The sequence below is a fragment of the Oncorhynchus clarkii genome, chromosome 13 (genome assembly GCF_045791955.1).
Source record: "Oncorhynchus clarkii lewisi isolate Uvic-CL-2024 chromosome 13, UVic_Ocla_1.0, whole genome shotgun sequence".
NCBI lineage: Eukaryota > Metazoa > Chordata > Actinopteri > Salmoniformes > Salmonidae > Oncorhynchus > Oncorhynchus clarkii.
In genome coordinates this window covers 41,931,839-41,952,069 of record NC_092159.1, presented here as the reverse complement: position 1 = coordinate 41,952,069, position 20,231 = coordinate 41,931,839, and the positions used below count along the sequence as shown (strand labels likewise).

The 20,231-nt window shown below is 42.1% G+C and overlaps 1 protein-coding gene across 3 annotated transcripts in view; it reads right to left on the bottom strand.

Moving 5' to 3' along the window:
* Positions 1–8,647: 8,647 nt before the first annotated feature.
* The window catches only part of LOC139364740 (myoferlin-like), a 60,510-nt gene continuing 48,926 nt past the window's right edge, over positions 8,648–20,231 (bottom strand). For all 3 annotated transcript variants that reach the window (XM_071101763.1, XM_071101762.1, XM_071101761.1), the window contains 7 exons: positions 14,160–14,255; positions 13,347–13,488; positions 12,909–13,008; positions 12,427–12,620; positions 11,125–11,234; positions 10,763–10,910; positions 8,648–10,404 (listed from right to left, as the gene is read on the bottom strand). In XM_071101763.1, coding sequence (XP_070957864.1) covers positions 10,366–10,404; positions 10,763–10,910; positions 11,125–11,234; positions 12,427–12,620; positions 12,909–13,008; positions 13,347–13,488; positions 14,160–14,255 — 829 coding nt within the window. In that variant the 3' untranslated portion in view covers positions 8,648–10,365. The remainder of the gene's footprint in view (positions 10,405–10,762; positions 10,911–11,124; positions 11,235–12,426; positions 12,621–12,908; positions 13,009–13,346; positions 13,489–14,159; positions 14,256–20,231) is intronic.

Below are 20,231 nucleotides of genomic sequence, written 5' to 3'. Positions count from 1 at the left end.
AGGGACATATCAAGCTGGTATCGCGTGTGTGTATGTGTGTGTGTACTTACCTCATGAGAGGTCTTCATTCAGAACAGCTAGATTCCTCTGGGCCACCTTGTCATGCACTCTGTCCCATCTTTAGGGTTCATGATCTTGGGTTGATTTGAACCAGGAATCTGTACAGCCATACGGTATATCCAATATAACTTCTGAAATCAATTGAGGCATTGAACAAATACAAAATAAGACAGCTAGATAAACTTACTTAAAATCATAGCTAACTTAAAACACATTGCTACAGCCTACACAATACTACAGATTATTTTACCAGACTCACAACATTTTCCTTTCTTTCGGTGCCAAGAAACATTTGCATACTACTAGTAAACTGAACTGGTTTAGCTAATACTGTAACATTATGGAGCAATGTTGTTTAAATAAAACAAATAGTTAGCAGGAAGAGGCTATACGGACACTCCTACCTGCAAAACAATGACTTACTGCATGTTGCGCAGCTGAGAGCCGAGTAATCAAATCAAATTGTATTTGTCAAATGCGCTGAATTACAACAGGTGTAGACATTACAGTGAAATGCTTACGTCCAATCCTTTAACCAACAATGTACTTTTAAGAAAAACAAGTGTTAAGTAAAAAATAGATAGGTAAAAAATTGAAGAAAAAAAAGTAACAAATAATTCAAAAGCAGCAGTAAAATAACAATAGCGAGGCGATATACAGGGGGTACCGGTACAGAGTCAATGTGCGTAGGCAGCGGTTAGTCAAGGTATTTGATGTTATATGTACATGTAGGTAGAGTTAAAGTGACTATGCATAGATAATAAACAGGGAGTAGCAGCAGCGTAAAAGAGGGGGGGCAATGCAAATAGTCTGGGTAGCCATTTGATTAGCTGTTCAGGAGTCTTATGGCTTGGGCATAGAAGCTGTTAAGAAGCATTTTGGATCTAGACATGGCGCTCCGGTACTGCTTGACGTGCGGTAGCAGAGAGAACAGTCTATGACAGGGTGGCTGGAGTCGTTACCAATTTTTAGGGCCTTCCACTGACACCGTCTGGTATAGAGGTCCTGGATGGCAGGAAGCTTGGCCCCAGTGATGTACTGGGCCGTATGCATTACCCTCTGTGGTGCCTTGCGGTCGGATGCTGAGCAGTTGCCATACCAGGCAGTGATGCAGCCAGTCAGGATGCTCTTTTCAGTGTCCTGAGGGGGAATAGATGTTGTCTTTCCCTCTTCACGACTGTCTTACTGTGTTTAGACCATGATAGTTTGTTGGTGATTTGGACACCAAGGAACTTAAAGCTCTCAACCTGCTCCACTACAGTCCCATTGATGAGAATGGGGACATGCTCTGTCCTCCTTTTCCTGTAGTCCACAATCATCTCCTTTGTCTTGATCACGTTGAGGGAGAGGTTGTTATCCTGGCACCACACTGCCAGGTCTCTGACCTCCTCCCTATAGGCTGTCTCATCGTTGTCGGTGATCAGGCCTACCACTGTTGTGTCGTCTGCAAACTTAATGATGGTGTTGGAGTCTTGCTTGGCCCTGCAGTAATAGGTGAACAGGGAGTACAGGAGGGGACTGAGCATGCACCCCTGATGGGCCCCCGTGTTGAGGATCAGCGTGGCAGATGTGTTGTTACCTACCCTTACCACCTGGGGGCAGCCTGTAGTCCAGGATCCAGTTGCAGAGGGAGGTTTTTAGTCCCAGGACCCTTAGATTAGTGACGAGGTTTGAGGGTACTACGGTGTTGAACGCTGAGCTGTAGTTAATGAATAGCATTCTCACATAGCTGTTCCTATTGTCCAGGTGGAAAAGGGCAATGTGGAGTGCAATAGAAATTGCATCATCTGTGGATCTTTTTGGGCAGTATGCAAATTGGAGTGGGTCTAGGTTTTCTGGGACAATGGTGTTGATGTGAGCCCTTACCAGCCTAGGGCACAGGGACTATGGGCACAGGGACTATGGTGGTCTGCTTGAAACATGTTGGTGTTACAGACTCGGTCAGGATGAAAATGTCAGTGAAGACACTTGTCAGTTGGTCAGCGCATGCTCGGAGTACAAAGGTCTGTTGACCTGTTTAAAGGTCTTACTCATATCGCCTACGGAGAGCGTGATCACGCAGTCGTCCAGAACATCTGATGCTCTCATGCGTGCTTCAGTGTTGCTTGCCTCGAAGCAAGCATAGAAGTTATGTAGCTCATCTGGTAGGCTCATGTCACAGGGCAGCTCACGGCTGTGCTTCCCTTTGTAGTCCGTAATAGTTTGCAAGCCCTGAAACATCCGACGAGCGTCGGAGCCGGTGTAGTAGAGTTCAGTCTTAGTTCTGTATTGATGCTTTGCCTGTTTGATGGTTCGTCAAAGGGTATAGCGGGATTTCTATTAAGCGTCTGGGTTAGAGTCCCGCTCTACCCTTTAGCTCAGTGCAGATGTTGCCTGTAATCCATGGCTTCTGGTTGGGGTATGTACGTACGGTCACTGTTGGGATGACTTCATCAATAAACTTATTGATGTAGCCAGCGACTGATGTGCTGTATTCCTCAATGCCATCGGAAGAATCCCGGAACATATTCCAGTCTGTCCTAGCAAAACAGTCCTGTAGCTTAGCGTCTGCTTCATCTGACCACTTCCTTATTGAGCGAGTAACTGGTACTTCCTCCTTTAGTTTGTGCTTGTAAGCATGAATCAAGAGGATAGATTTATGGTCAGATTTACCAAATTGAGGGCGAGGGAGAGCTTTGTACTAGTCTCTAAAGGTGGTCTAGAGATTCTTTACTCTGGTTGCACATGTAACATGCTGGTAGAAATGATGTAAAACCTGATTTAAGTTTCCCTGCATTGAAGTCCCCGGCCACTAGGAGCGCTGCCTCTGGATGAGCCTTTTCTTGTTTGCTTGTACAGCTCGAGCATGCTAGGTAAAGCTCCGCCTTATCTCAGTTCACTGGTCACGATGGCAACACCCATCCGTAGCACGCGCTCCAGCAGGTGTTTCTCACTGATCATCCCTAAAGCCAACACCTCATTCGGCCGGCCGCCTTTCGTTCCAGTTCTCTGCTGCCTGTGACTGGAACGAATTGCAAAAATCGCTGAAGTTGGAGACTTTTATCTCCCTCACCAACTTCAAACATCTGCTATCTGAGCAGTTAACCGATCGCTGCAGCTGTACATAGTCTATCGGTAAATAGCCCACCCATTTTTACCTACCTCATCCCCATACTGTTTTTATTTATTTACTTTTCTGCTCTTTTGCACACCAATATCTCTACCTGTACATGACCATCTGATCATTTATCACTCCAGTGTTATTAACCTGCAAAATTGTAATTATTCGCCTACCTCCTCATGCCTTTTGCACACAATGTATATAGACTCCCCTTTTTTTTCTACTGTGTTATTGACTTGTTAATTGTTTACTTACTCCATGTGTAACTTTGTGTTGTCTGTTCACACTGCTATGCTTTATCTTGGCCAGGTCGCAGTTGCAAATGAGAACTTGTTCTCAACTAGCCTACCTGGTTAAATAAAGGTGAAAAATAAATAAAAAAATAAATAAATAAAATCATCTGTCTTATGTAACCATACCAAACGTAATATGTCATACTAAATGGAGTGTCACGGATTTCCACACAGAATAATCGAAATGCACTGAGACCAGGCTGTTTGTCAGCATATGCAATAGAGGTGGTACGTTTCTGTAAACTAAGCACTTGGACAGTAGGGCGAGTTGTACAACGTGTGTTGTACAAGTCTGTTTTAGCAGTTTTCTGTCTGTGGCTGTTCTTGTTATGTCGGATTTGGGCCACTGAAAGTGGTCAAGCCTCTGACCGACTGGTCTCTGCACACACGCCTACAGTTCATCATTCGTGTCACCACCATAGAGAAAGCATTCAGGGAAGAAACCACCATTTAGGCTACATACTCATAGGCTGTTATTGCCTACATATTTATTTGGTTTGTCATTCTATCGTTTTCATGGAATTTTCGTGGTAGTTAGGCCTAAATATAATTTATTTCGAATTTATCAGAATATATTTTCCAGAAATTATTTTACCATGCAGCTCTGCGTATTCTCAAATAAAAAAGTGAGGGAGCAGCATCACGCTATGGCAGCACTGCTGCAACACTAGATCCCTGGGTTGCAGTGAAAACCTACATGAGGGTAGCTCTCCTCAACCTGGTCTCAGAGCATTTTGTTTTATTCTGTATGTAAATCCGACCACCCACCCTACTTTTGTTTTTGCCTTAAGTAGCCATCTGTCTAATGTAACCATTGCAAACGTAACATAACATACTAAATGGAGTGTCTAGGATTTACGTACAGAATAATACATAATGCTCTGAGGAGGGTGTATGACTGGTATGATGACTGTATTGTTACTGCATGCTTGTGCTTCTGTGACTGTCACCATGATATCCCACGCCGTTGCCCACGCCGTTGTCAGACAGTAGTGCTTGTCAAGAGAGAGTGAAGAGCAGTGTGTCCTGGTGTTGCCGTTTATACCCTCCCCATTGAGTAGTAGACTGCATGTAGGTTAGGTATCAAGGTGACAACTAGATGGTTATCAATATTAATTATTTCTTGTGTAGGCTGCTATCCTACTTGAAGTAAAATCATGTGAGAAAAAAAAATGGGCACATTAGCTACTGCCGGCGACACAAGCGTGTATCAACACCGGTGCACTGGTCGCTCGCCAGCTTATCGACTCGAAGCAAAACGTTCTTGAGTGGCAACAAATCTGCACAAACCCACTCCTTCTGACACACCCCCTCGCCAATACTCCGGTCGCCATATTGGGCTACCGCTACCCATAACTGGAATCAAGAGGAAGTGGTACTTGCTAAGCAAGCAGCGTGATGTCCTTTACAGTGGTGCTTAGTGACTTCGATCTGCTATTGCCTGGGCGTCCCTGTTGGGAAAATTTCAGGGATGAACGTTGCACATGGGGATGTGTGAAACTTACTCCTCAGCCTGAAGTGTCCCCACTTGTGCCACCGAATAGCTAGGGCCGGATTTATGATCTCAGATAAAGCATCCGAGTGAGCGAAACAGCCCCCCTCTATCTCCGTATGTGTAGACCATGTATCTGATGCTGTCTGGACAGAAGGAGAATGGCATGACATACTGTTTCTGGGCAGACAGCATCAGATACATGGGCTACATATAGTAAGACAGAGCAGCGCTGTTCCGTTCACTAGTTTCAGCAGAGAGGAAGAGGCAAGGCGAGAGGGCTCACTGTCGCCAAAATCTGTCCTGAATAAGCCCAATGCGTTTGAATTGGCATAATTTGCAGATCTAAACTTGTCGCCTGCATTCCCTTAGTTTTTGAGGGCGACTGAGTTGCTGCTGGCCTTTCCCTCTCCCCTCCATAGCCCCAAATGCAATACATCGTATATGGAATACTGGGGTGGAAAATACTCAGTAGGGTCTCTACTAACCAAATGTTTACTGCTGGCTTTTTATTCTGGCAACATATCTCCAAATGCAATACTATATGGTATTCATACAGTATTTGGTTGTAGAGAAACAACTTTACTCAAATAAAGTGGGGTGAAAATGACTTAGTAGGGTCTCTACTAACCAAATATGGTTACTTTTTGAGGGGGACTGTGTCGCACGCCCTGCTGCTGGCTTTTAATGCCCCCCAAATGCAATACACTGTGTATGGAATGCATTTTGGGTTGCACAGTTAACGGAATCGCCCCTCCTGGACATTATGAGCATTACATTAGCACATTTTTATTTGAGAGAAATGGTGGTCTAAATAACCATTGTCAGTCAGTTCTCTGCTCTTCCTGCTCCCATCCTCTAGCTGACCTGAATGGTAACCTGTCAACTACTAGTGAATCTGTGTTTTAATTTCAACAAGTTACTACTGTACCTGTGATGTGCTGAAGGCCTTGCTTAAGACTGAAGTTAAAACATCCATGGGGGGGTTGATATGCTTGACCTGGTTTTATTGCGGCTCTCCGCCCCATTGATTTCTGAATCATTAACCCAGATTTTTTATTTGACGATCATATCTGGTACTATCACAAGGGTTTAGAAGGCGGCTCATGTGCTCCCTTTCCACAAAGGTGGTGACCCTTGTGCCCTAAATAATGATTGCCCTATTTCTATACTTTCTTACCTAGCAAAAGTATTAGAATTATTTGTATTTATTATGGCAGTAATATACATTATAATACAATTTCTAATCATTTTAAATACATTTTACAAAATATTTCACAATACATTAAGTGTGTGCCTTCTGGCTACTACTCTACTACAACACACAATCCAGGTGTACGTGTGTATATGTTATGTGTGTTTGTACCTGTGTGTGACTCTTCAGTCCTCACTGTTTTTTAAAACAAGTAGTGATGAAGCCAATCTCTCCTCTACTTTGAGCCATGACAGATTGACATGCATATTATTAATGTTAGCTCTACGTGTACATTTAAGGACCAGCCATTCTGCCCTGTTCTGGGCCATTCGTAATTATCCCAAGTCCCTCTTTGTGGCACCTGATCACACGACTGGGCAGTAGTCCAGGTGTGACAAAACTAGGGCCTGTAGGACCTGCCTTGTTGGTATTGTTGTTAAGAAGGCAGAGCAGCGCTTTATTATGGACAGACCTCTCCCCATCTTAGCTACTGTTGCATCAATATGTTTTGACCATAAGTTTACAATCAAGGGTTACTCCAAGCAGTTTAGTCTCCTCAACTTGCTCAATTTCCACATTATTCATTGCAAGACTTAGTTGAGGTTTAGGGTATAGTGAATGATTTGTCCCAAATACAATGCTTTTAGTTTTTGAAATATTTAGGACCAGCTTATTACTTGCCACCCACTCTGAAACTAACTGCAGCTCTTTAAGTGTTGCAGTGATTTAACTTGCTGACATGCATAGTGTTGAGTCATCCGCATACATAAAGACACAGGCTTTACTCAGCCAGTGGCAGGTCATTAGTAAAGATTAAGGGGCCTACACAGCTGCCCTGGGGAATGCCTGATTCTACCTGGATTTTGTTGGAGAGGCTACTATTAAAGAACACCCTCTGTGTTCTGTTAGACCGGTAACTCTTGGAGTTACCTGCCTAACTCTCAACTAAGAACTTTCTTATCTAAGAAATGTAGTGTACATGTTCATCAACCTGGCTTTAGACCAGATCAGATCATAGGCCTGCATGTAATTGGTTTAAAAACTACCTAACAGAAAGGAATAACAGACACATCAGGAATACCAGATACATGTACAAATATTCCCATATACTCGATGGTCGATATTCACGCCATAAGAAGTAATTCCCCTCGACCACACCCACAAATTGGGGGAAACAAAAATTATTTCCCATTGACCCCCATTGTAAAAGAGCCAACTTCATCATCAATTTTCTGTTATACAGAAATAACAAAACATGCCGAAAAGATGCTGTGTTGTTGTACATGTAACTTTGTCAAAAATCACGACAAACAGTTCGCAATGCTCCCATGTAGGGAAATAGATCCTGCGAGAAGAGCGCTGTGGCTTCAGGTTATTCAGTGTGGGAGAGTGGGAAAATGTGAGAACTCGGTGTCCAAGAATGTTCTGGTCTGTAGCAAAAAAAGGTTGTGTTTTTGAGGTGAGACAATGGGGTAACCACGGGTCATTTTCCCCCATAGCGGGTGGGGCCGCGACATTCTATCTAATACCGACTGGGAGTATACTGTAGGTACAGTTTAAAACATTCCCACCTCTATCAGATAACTCAAACTCCTGATGTTAAAGTTTAAGTAAACACTAATGCTTAGGCACTATTTAAAAGCTTATTCAGTTCAGAAGGGTTCTATGTACAGTAGAACCCTCTTGCCTTCCAAAGAATCCTTCTTTCCTACCAAAAAAATCATTAAAGAACCCTTTCTTTCGAAAAGCGGTTCTTAGGATGAAAAATGTTCTTCCAAAAAGGGTTCTTCAGATGTAAATGGTTCTTGGTACAACCCTGTCCCTCTGCAAATAACCCCTTTGGAACCCTTTTTTTCTAAGAGTGTACTAATTAGATCAGTATCTTTCAATGTAATAATACTAACTAACTCAAGATTTGATAAAAGTGTTACAAAAATCTTTAATTGCTTTATTTTCAAACATGAATTTTAGGAGTCAGGGTGTGGGGCAGCCACCTCTCAATAGGAATGGGTATTTAAACAATTACTTTGTATTAATTTAACAATGTTTGTAATTGCCTTGGAATTAATTAGAATATTTGATATAAATACATTTCAAAGTAAATAAATACATGTTTGAAGACTTGTTTTTTTTAAATAGTACTTTGATAGGGGACAGCAATTTAAACCTCTTCTGTAGAATCACCAATACAAATTATACAACTTAATGTGCTTTGCCTGACTTGCGTTTGCTGAAAGTCAGCCAATAGATCATTCAGCCAATCGATAAATTGGTGGAATTGTCTACTGATTGATTGAGTACTGACACAGTATACAAAACACAATCTATGGTAGTGACAAAGGGCAGTAGGCCAGATTCAAACCTATATGGACACTTTTAGCCATGTGTGCCGCAGGGCTGTGGAACTACCGCTACACCAGCCATGTGTCAGTAAGCGATCTAAAACGCTGCCTTCAGGATCAGTGTGGAGAGAAACATTTACAGTAAATCTGCAACCGCCACTGTTGTACATAATCATTGTTCTTTATTAAAACATAGAAAAGCCTATTGATATGAATGAAATATGAACACAACAGTTGTTAGAGCCATTTTGTATGTGAAAAGAAAATATGTTAAAGTTATTATTCATAGTATGGAAACCGTTTATATGGACATATAATGGTTAAAACGAAGATGTGTCAGTGTAACCCATAGAGGTAGAAAGAGGACTCTGGATGGATAGAACCTGTTTCAGCATGAACATTACCATTGAGGGCTTTCGCCATTTTAAAGTAGTCAACTGTTTGGGACTTCCTATGGGTTAAATTAAGGAAGGATCACATAATTCCATCCAGGTAATCAGGAGGGATCAGCCAAGGAATTCTTACTCCTGAGGAAACATTCCAGAACTGCAGGTGGCAGTAAATCACCAACCGTGGCTTTATACCTGTTCAGACAACACACTCCAGGTGGCAGTATGCACCTTTTTAGTTTGTTTACTGACTCATAAAAGTAGAATAAGAAGAAATGGACTACTTTAAAAGTAACTGTCCAATATTAATGCGAGTAGACCGCTGATTGGCCAGCTCATCCTCCTCAGGAGGATGTCATCATCCTCTATGAGAAAATAGCAAGCATTTTTTTCTGTTTGAGGTTGGGATTTTTAAGTGTTTTTTCTCCCATTTCTGCTTTGGCCACAAAAAGAGTATAGGATGAGCCAACAACATTATTTGGGTATGAGTTATCAGAACATTACAATTTTAAAAGTGAGATTATCACTGGACAGTTACTTTAAAATGGAGATACCCCTCAATTGCACTGCCCATCCTGTCTCAGAAGCCATTATAGCACAGATACAATGATGAGCCTTCTTTATACCTCTATGGTGGAACCGAATTTAGAACGGGATAGAAGCCCGCTAGAAAAATGCCTTCCAAAAACTAGAGTGGTTAATACTGTTTCATCTGTTTCATTAATACCTTTGGATTTACCCTTTGATTTCAAAACAATCATCTATTTTACCTTGTTAATTTTGTGTACCTTTTTGAGTTAGATCCCAATTCATATTTATAGTAAGACTGTCTATGCTTACATGTAAACCATGCTTCATTTATTATGTGTGACATACCTGAACTTACCCGGACTGTATGACATACCTAGACAATCTGTGAGTAAATTAAATGGGATTTTTGTTGCAACCAAGACATTATCTCATGCCCTTTCTTGGACACCTTCTTGGGACCTTCTTTGTACGGTGTCTAAGGACGTGGCTTATTAGAATGTTGGGACATTGTTTGAAGCCACAACAACAGTGTTTGTTGTTAGTAGTTTGTTCTGTCAGTGATGACAACATCTCTATATTAGGTTAAGTAAAGCATGCATACAAAATAGCATTTGATTAAATGCAGAAGACACATAATCGGTTGAATGCATTCAGTTTTGCGACTAACTAGGTACCCCCTTTCCCTTTCCTTTTGCTTTCGGTATTTCAGGAATATACAGACAGGTAAGAACAGTACAAGTACAGTACAATTAAAAGGGCTGTGTAGCTACAGTATTTAATGCAAGTGAAGTGTAGCCTTGATTGATAAAGTGTAAAAAATGTAAATAATGCATGCAACTCTGAAGACAACGATGATAGGAATACATTGCATAGAGTTTGTGAGGGCCTGCGTGTCAAGACTTCTGTCGCCTTATCCCTTGGACGAAGACGGGCATAGTACTCAGCTGCCCCGTAGAGTAACTCCTAAGAGAAAGGCTTCACAATTTTCATTGAGATGTAGTTCTGGAGAGGCAAGAGAAAAGATTTAATTAATAAAACACATCTTTGACTTTTATTTCAAGTAAGGTTAAATCCTCTGTTATATTCATATGCAGGATGCATTTGTGGAGTGGAATTATTGCAATATTGCACTCTATTATCAGATCAAATAAATGCAGTTATGCTTCATTTGACCATATTATGTTGCAATTCAGCATATCAAAGGAATGATGCATGTTGCCTGTTTACACTATATGAGTGAATCACATACAAACACAACAAATGTATGCACTATCTACTCACTATAGTTGCTATGGATGAAAGTGTCTTCTAAGTGGCATAGACATATTCATATTGTCGATTACAAGGACATATATCTTACTGGTAGGGAGTACAACAGGATCCCAAGGAACAAGAGCACAAGCAGGAGGACTATCAAACCAATGAAGATCCATTTGAATCTGCGCCATATGATGAACCTCATGGTCTTGCATGGACTGGTGAACCAGAAGAAGGAAGTGTCGGGGCGACTGTATGGAGAGAGAAACAACAAAACACATTTTTTTTTTAGGGGGTAGGCCTAGGCAAGCCCAGTTTGAAATGTAGACTCTTATTGAGTGCCGTGTTGTTACTGAATGTTATAGCGCTATGTAGTTTGTATGTTAAAACATTCTACTTACAATGTAGAAGCTACAATGTTATTGTCATAGGTGGTTGAAAAGTGACTTGTGGATGATGTCTTACTTGGGAAAGTCCAGTTTGGGGTTCATGTTGGGTTCGTCCCGGCCCTTCCCAGCAGGCCTCTCTTCTACCTCCCTCTCTTCCACTATTTCCAGGGTCATCTCCACTTTCCCCTATGGGAACACAGAGACAGTCATAAACACTCCACAGACTTTCTCATCCATATTCTCTGTGATCTATAAACATATTTAGCCCTAAAGCTTGTGACTTCAGATATCCATTTCACGTAATTATGTTTATCAATACTGTGCAAAGGATCAAAGTGACTAAATACTGTCACCTATGAGCAGGCATTTCTGGTTATAAATTCATCCACAATGACACATGATCCACTATAAGAATTTATTTAGAGGAAATCTGTATTAACTTATTTTATTTCACATCTTAGTCGTGTTTATTATTATTTGACCATGCTGGTCATTTATGAACATTTGAACATCTTGGCCATGTTCTGTTATAATCTCCACCCGGCACAGCCAGAAGAGGACTGGCCACCCCTCATAGCCTGGTTCCTCTCTAGGTTTCTTCCTAGGTTTTGGCCTTTCTAGGGAGTTTTTCCTAGTCACCGTGCTTCTACACCTGCATTGCTTGCTGTTTGGGGTTTTAGGCTGGGTTTCTGTACAGCACTTTGAGATATAAGCTGATGTAAGAAGGGCTATATAAATTGATTTGATTTATCCAGAGAGGCTTTCATTCATCTTAAGGTAGCTAGATATGACAACCACATACCACAGTTACAGTAAATTCCCAAAGGGAAAGGTTGGTGTGTGTGTGTGTGCGTTCTGTCCATGTGTGTGTGTTGCCCACAGGGCCGGCCCTACCGATAATCAACATAAGCGGACGCTAGGTCGTTGTCAGGTTCTCAACTTACGTTGAGAATTAAAATAGTAGAAAACAGAAGGTGCAATTTTTTTATTTGGTAGTGTTCCTCCATTGATTTTGGGGGCACAAAGGTAATCTAGCGGTTAAGAGAGGGGCCAGTATCCGAAAGGTCGCTGTTTCAAATACCAGAGCTGACTAGGCGAAAAATCTGACATGCCCTTGTGCTGAGCTCCTGTAAGTCGCTCTGGTTAAAAAACGTCTAACAATTTTGTTAGTCGCTCTCATCCAGGTATCGTATGAACATGGCATAAGTAATGGAAAATCTGTACAATTGCAATAAATTAGCTTGAAAACTGCTAAATATTCTCTCTGCCCCATGGCAGAATGTGTAGAATTGAAATATTTTCTGTATTCATGGCAAAATGGGAAAATTAACTTAGAATTTGCCATTTTTTCTATCTGTTTCGCTACAACAGGACTTACACCCAGGATGTGTTTCCCGTCCTGCTCGATCATACAGGGCCACCAGCCCCGCACAGACTTCTGGGAGAACAGAGAGTTGGGCGGTGGTTGTTTGGAAGGTGTGGAGCCTGTAACCCCTGGTAACATTTTCAGACTGCATTTCTCAGGGGTCTTGGCAGGGGGGATCAGATGAAGCAGATCCAGCTCAACTGTGCCTGTGTCCCAAACACAACACAAACTGCATTAGCATTCAATTTATTTCACTGTTTCCTTCCCACATTTCCTATTCACCATTATATGTTATGTACTGCAGACCTGGGTTGAAATAAGATTGGTTTTCAGCTGCTGATGGATGTTTCTTGTTATTGTTTTGATGGACAATAAACATACATGAATTCAATGAGTTAACCAGTCAGTCAGATTTTTGGAGACATCCAGTGATGAGAAAAAGAGAAACACTTTGTATCAGTTAGTTTAGATCAGAGGAAATAAATGTATCTTACCCAGGTAGTCATCCAGTGAGAATTTGTCATTGTCCCAAATCTGGACGATCAACTTTGGGGGGGTCCGAAACTCGGTTTGGTCCAGATTCCAGAAATGCTCCTTACAAACAAACACATTTGGATGTAAGTCTGGAGCTCACCACCTGCCCAACATACGTTTCTGAAACTATTATTTACGGTCAGACTTCTCCTTAATTTGTCAAAATGCTTCACTTTAGGTCGTAACTATAAAAGAGAATGTGTTAGCTCAGTTGGTAGGGCATGGCGCTTGCAACACCAGAATAGTGGGTTTGATTCCTGGTACCACCCATACAAAAAATGCATGCACAACACACATGACTAAATCGCTTTGGATAAAAGCGTCTGCTAAATGGGGTATATCATTATTATAGTCAAATAAAGGCAATAAATGATACAATAAATCTTCTTCAAACGCACTTTCCTGGAAACGAGACACAGTTGCTCTGCAGGCAGGTAGTCAAAGCCAAAGACGAATCGCCAATTGAAGTTGCCGTCACCATCCAGGGATCTGTAATGGACGTCTGTCTTCTGCTTGTCCTGTTCCATACCAGGCATCCATCTGTAAATAAAATAAATATACTTTAAAATGACTAAAACCAAATTGAAACAGTGTAGTAATGATAATGGGCCTACATTCATACAGTCTCTTGACTGTTTCCAGCCTGCTAATAATCACCCAAATGAAAGCTAGACAGTCAGGGAGCATCAACAATTCCCAAACAATGGATAGAGCACTATTTTTTGCTAATTTTGAAGGCAAGGAATTACAACAAATATTCAGTGCGTCCCTTCAGACCTCATATGTGGCCTCCAGGGCAAAATGAGTTTGACACCACTGCTCTAGCGCCTATTAACTCGATCAACCACACATCATTATTTCTCTATCAATTCCCTGTTTACTGTATGCCACCAATCGAGTCGGCAGTGGGGTACACTCTCATGCACTCTGCAATGAAAACATTTCAACATAATTATGAAGTCAAAGTTGGTTGTGTCTTTACTTGTGTGTATTTCTTTACATTTGTTTTGGACACCTAGGTTTTCCTGATAGAACCAGCACCTAGATCTAAAGTAGATGGACAGCTGTTCACATGGTTTTCACTTATTTTTTTGCACACTTAAAATATAGGGTTTTACAACCCTTGCTTGAACAGCAATACAGTATGATCCGTATGAGTAGCCAATCACTCAATACTGTACCATTGAGTAGCCAATCGTGCTCTGCCGTACCCTTTGACGTAAATGTCACTCATATTCTCTCCGGTGATGCTGGTCTCATCTAGTATGACATCAGTGGTGTTCCAGACGATAGCCCGCATGAAGTACCTGTTGAAAAATATCATACACATAAAGGCTCAATCTGCCATTTCAATAAACAGCCTAACACTGCCACTTTGTTTGGTAAATGTAAAGGTGTGAGGTGGGGATGTAACTGCGCAAATTCATGAGCAGAGCTGAGAATGGAAGAACTGACAGTCTATGAGATTGACACCATTCACGCACAGTCATCCTGATTCCCATTTAAAATAGCCTTATGAGTGACCAAAATATATGTTCTCTCGTGTGGAACTATCAGTAATAGTGGAAAGACAGGCGGAGTGGGTGGAGAGCTAATAGCCGGAGTGGGAGGGAGCTCACCTTGACTGACAGTTCTTTGAAACACCTATGTTATGAAACTATGACACAGTGAGCAGTGTTCCAGTGAGATCATCCAAGCAACTCAAACAGCATTTAAGTTGTATGCAACATCCCAATCTTGTCATACATCACATGATGTTTTCACAAATTATTTGTTTTTCCAACTGTTTGGTTATTGTAACAGCATAAATATATATACATAATGATGCCTGTATAATTGAGTTAGCTAGCCAAGATGGAATTGTCAGCACTGATTTATCAAGCTAGCTATCTAGTTCATATTTCATTTGAAACTGGACGGGGTGAGGTCTGGGTACACCTCATAGAATATATATATATATATATATATATATATATTCTATGAGGTGTACCCATAGATATATATATATATATATTCTATGAGGTGTACCCAGACCTCACCCCTATATATATATATATATATATAGTACCTTTGGAAAGTATTCAGACCCCTTCACTTTTTGTTATGTTACAGCCTTGTTCTAAAATTGATAATCCCTCCAATACCCCAATCATTTTTTCGTTGTTGTTGAAGTTTTTGCTAATTTATTACAAATAAAAAAAAGAAATATCACATTTACATAAGTATTCAGACGCTTTACTCAGTACTTTGTTGAAGCACCTTTGGCAGCGATTACAGCCTCGGGTCTTCTTGGGTATGAAACTACAAGCTTGGCACATCTGTATTTGGGGAGTTTCTCACATTCTTCTCTGCAGATCCTCTCAAGCTCTGTCAGGTTGGATGGGGAGCGTTGGTGCACAGCTATTTTCAGGTCTCTCCAGAGATGTTATATCGGGTTCAACTCTGGTTCAACTCTGGGCTCTGGCTGGGCCCCTCAAAGACATTCAAAGACTGGTCACGACTTGCAGACTTGTTTTCGATTTGCTGTGCGTTTTGTTGCCAACCTGTTTTGCTACCTGACAAATTTACGGTTTTTACTTTTTAATTATGTTTATATTTTTGTTTTTTTCCTCCTCAACTTTTTCACTCCGGACGCTTTATCTGGACACGGTTCGTCAGGACCTCCAACAGCCGAAGCTAAGTAGTAACATTAACATGATGCCCTCTAATTGCAGTCGCTGTACTCGCCTTACGGCGAGGATAGCTGTGCTACAAGCCAAGCTTCAGACGCAATCGCTAGGCAAGGGTAATTTCAGTGTAGGAAAGGATGAAACAGCGTCTGTGCCACCAGTAAGTACAGATAGTAGTATAAATCCCCTGGCACAGTCCCCGCAGCCGGACAACTTTCTCATGGTTTCTGGAAGGAAATGCTGTAGGAACGCTCAACCGGTGTCGCTCATTCAGCCGACAGAAACTTTCAACCGGTTTTCCCCATTAAGCAGCGGGTCGGAGTCAGAGGCCGAGTCTTCTCTGGTCTCTACTCCTCCCGTTACGGGGTCTGAGACGCCGAAGCTTCCCACCATTAGCTCTGACAAATTGAAAACTCTAGTCATTCGCGACTCCATTACCCGCAGTATTAGACTTAAAACGAATCATCCAGCGATCATACACTGTTTACCGGGGGGCAGGGCTACCGACGTTAAGGCTAATCTGAAGATGGTGCTGGCTAAAGCTAAAACTGGCGAGTGTAGAGAGTATAGAGATATTGTTATCCACGTCGGCACCAACGATGTTAGGATGAAACAGTCAGAGATCACCAAGCGCAACATAGCTTCTGCGTGTAAATCAGCTAGAAAGATGTGTCGGCATCGAGTAATTGTCTCTGGCCCTCTCCCAGTTAGGGGGAGTGATGAGCTCTACAGCAGAGTCTCACAACTCAATCGCTGGTTGAAAACTGTTTTCTGCCCCTCCCAAAAGATAGAATTTGTAGATAATTGGCCCTCTTTCTGGGACTCACCCACAAACAGGACCAAGCCTGACCTGCTGAGGAGTGACGGACTCCATCATAGCTGGAGGGGTGCTCTCATTTTATCTACCAACATAGACAGGGCTCTAACTCCTCTAGCTCCACAATGAAATAGGGTGCAGGCCAGGCAGCAGGCTGTTAGCCAGCCTGCCAGCATAGTGGAGTCTGCCACTAGCACAGTCAGTGTAGTCAGCTCAGCTATCACCATTGAGACCGTGTCTGTGCCTCGACCTAGGTTGGGCAAAACTAAACATGGCGGTGTTCGCCTTAGCAATCTCACTAGGATAAAGACCACCTCCATTCCTGTCATTATTGAAAGAGATCATGAATACCTCACATCTCAAAATAGGGCTACTTAATGTTAGATCCCTTACTTCAAAGGCAATTATAGTCAATGAACTAATAACTGATCATAATCTTGATGTGATTGGCCTGACTGAAACATGGCTTAAGCCTGATGAATTTACTGTGTTAAATGAGGCCTCACCTCCTGGCTACACTAGTGACCATATCCCCCGTGCATCCCGCAAAGGCGGAGGTGTTGCTAACATTTACGATAGCAAAAAAAAATGACGTTTTTGTCTTTTGAGCTTCTAGTCATGAAATCTATGCAGCCTACTCAATCACTTTTTATAGCTACTGTTTACAGGCCTCCTGGGCCATATACAGCGTTCCTCACTGAGTTCCCTGAATTCCTATCGGACCTTGTAGTCATAGCGGATAATATTCTAATCTTTGGTGACTTTAATATTCACATGGAAAAGTCCACAGACCCACTCCAAAAGGCTTTCGGAGCCATCATCGACTCAGTGGGTTTTGTCCAACATGTCTCTGGACCCACTCACTGTCACAGTCATACGCTGGACCTAGTTTTGTCCCATGGAATAAATGTTGTGGATCTTAATGTTTTTCCTCATAATCCTGGACTATCGGACCACCATTTTATTACGTTTGCAATTGCAACAAATAATCTGCTCAGACCCCAACCAAGGATCATCAAAAGTCGTGCTATAAATTCACAGACAACACAAAGATTCCTTGATGTCCTTCCAGATTCCCTCTGTCTACCCAAGGACGCCAGAGGACAAAAATCAGTTAACCACCTAACTGAGGAACTCAATTTAACCTTGCGCAATACCCTAGATGCAGTTGCACCCCTAAAAACTACAAACATTTCTCATAAGAAACTAGCTCCCTGGTACACAGAAAATACCCGAGCTCTGAAGCAAGCTTCCAGAAAATTGGAACGGAAATGGCGCCACACCAAACTGGAAGTCTTCCGACTAGCTTGGAAAGACAGTACTGTGCAGTACCGAAGAGCCCTTACTGCTGCTCGATCATCCTATTTTTCTAACTTAATTGGGGAAAATAAGAACAATCCGAAATTCCTTTTTGATACTGTCGCAAAGCTAACTAAAAAGCAGCATTCCCCAAGAGAGGATGACTTTCACTTTAGCAGTGATAAATTCATGAACTTCTTTGAGGAAAAGATTATGATTATTAGAAAGCAAATTACGGACTCCTCCTTAAATCTGCGTATTCCTTCAAAGCTCAGTTGTCCTGAGTCTGCACAACTCTGCCAGGACCTAGGATCAAGAGAGACGCTCAAGTGTTTTAGTACTATATCTCTTGACACAATGATGAAAATAATCATGTCCTCTAAACCTTCAAGCTGCATACTGGACCCTATTCCAACTAAACTACTGAAAGAGCTGCTTCCTGTGCTTGGCCCTCCTATGTTGAACATAATAAACGGCTCTCTATCCACCGGATGTGTACCAAACTCACTAAAAGTGGCAGTAATAAAGCCTCTCTTGAAAAAGCCAAACCTTGACCCAGAAAATATAAAAAACTATCGGCCTATATCGAATCTTCCATTCCTCTCAACATTTTTTAGAAAAGGCTGTTGCGCAACAACTCACTGCCTTCCTGAAGACAAACAATGTATACGAAATGCTTCAGTCTGGTTTTAGACCCCATCATAGCACTGAGACGGCACTTGTGAAGGTGGTAAATTACATTTTAATGGCATCGGACCGAGGCTCTGCATCTGTCCTCGTGCTCCTAGACCTTAGTGCTGCTTTTGATACCATCGATCACCACATTATTTTGGAGAGATTGGAAACCCAAATTGGTCTACACGGACAAGTTCTGGCCTGGTTTAGATCTTATCTGTCGGAAAGATATCAGTTTGTCTCTGTGAATGGTTTGTCCTCTGACAAATCAACTGTAAATTTCGGTGTTCCTCAAGGTTCCGTTTTAGGACCACTATTGTTTTCACTATATATTTTACCTCTTGGGGATGTTATTCGAAAACATAATGTTAACTTTCACTGCTATGCGGATGACACACAGCTGTACATTTCAATGAAACACGGTGAAGCCCCAAAATTGCCCTTGCTAGAAGAATGTGTTTCAGACATAAGGAAGTGGATGGCTGCAAACTTTCTACTTTTAAACTCGGACAAAACAGAGATGCTTGTTCTAGGTCCCAAGAAACAAAGAGATCTTCTGTTGAATCTGACAATTAATCTTAATGGTTGTACAGTCGTCTCAAATAAAACTGTGAAGGACCTTGGCGTTACTCTGGACCCTGATCTCTCTTTTGAAGAACATATCAAGACCATTTCAAGGACATTTTTTTTTCCATCTACGTAACATTGCAAAAATCAGAAACTTTCTGTCCAAAAATGATGCAGAAAAATTAATCCATGCTTTTGTCACTTCTAGGTTAGACTACTGCAATGCTCTACTTTCCGGCTACCCGGATAAAGCACTAAATAAACTTCAGTTAGTGCTAAATACGGCTGCTAGAATCCTGACTAGAACCAACAAATTTGATCATATTACTCCAGTGCTAGCCTCTCTACACTGGCTTCCTGTCAAAGCAAGGGCTGATTTCAAGGTTTTACTGCTAACCTACAAAGCATTACATGGGCTTGCTCCTACCTATCTCTCTGATTTGGTCCTGCCGTACATACCTACACGTACGCTACGGTCACAAGACGCAGGCCTCCTAATTGTCCCTAGAATTTCTAAGCAAACAGCTGGAGGCAGGGCTTTCTCCTATAGAGCTCAATTTTTATGGAACGGTCTGCCTACCCATGTCAGAGACGCAAACTCGGTCTCAACCTTTAAGTCTCTACTGAAGACTCATCTCTTCAGTGGGTCATATGATTGATTGTAGTCTGGCCCAGGAGTGGGAGGGTGAACGGAAAGGCTCTGGAGCAACGAACCGCCCTTGCTGTCTCTGCCTGGCCGGTTCCCCTCTTTCCACTGGGATTCTCTGCCTCTAACCCTATTACAGGGGCTGAGTCACTGGCTTACTGGGGCTCTCTCATGCCGTCCCTGGAGGGGGTGTGTCATCTGAGTGGGTTGAGTCACTGATGTGGTCATCCTGTCTGGGTTGATGCTGCAACCACCATGCTTCACCGTAGGGATGGTGCCAGGTTTCCTCCAGACGTGACGCTTGGCATTCAGGCCAAAGAGTTCAAACTTGGTTTAATCAGAACAGAGAATGTTGTTTCTCATGGTCTGAGAGTCTTTAGGTGCCTTTTGGCAAACTCCCAAACGGGCTGTCATGTGCCTTTTACTGAGGAGTGGCTTCTGTCTGGTCACTTTACCATAAAAGCCTGATTGGTGGAGTGCTGCAGAGATGGTTGTCCTTCTGGAAGGTTCTCCAATCTCCACAGAGGAACTCTAGAGCTCTGTCAGAGTGGCCACCTCCCTGACCGAGGCCAGCTCTAGGAAGAGTCTTTGTGGTTCCAAACTTCTTTCA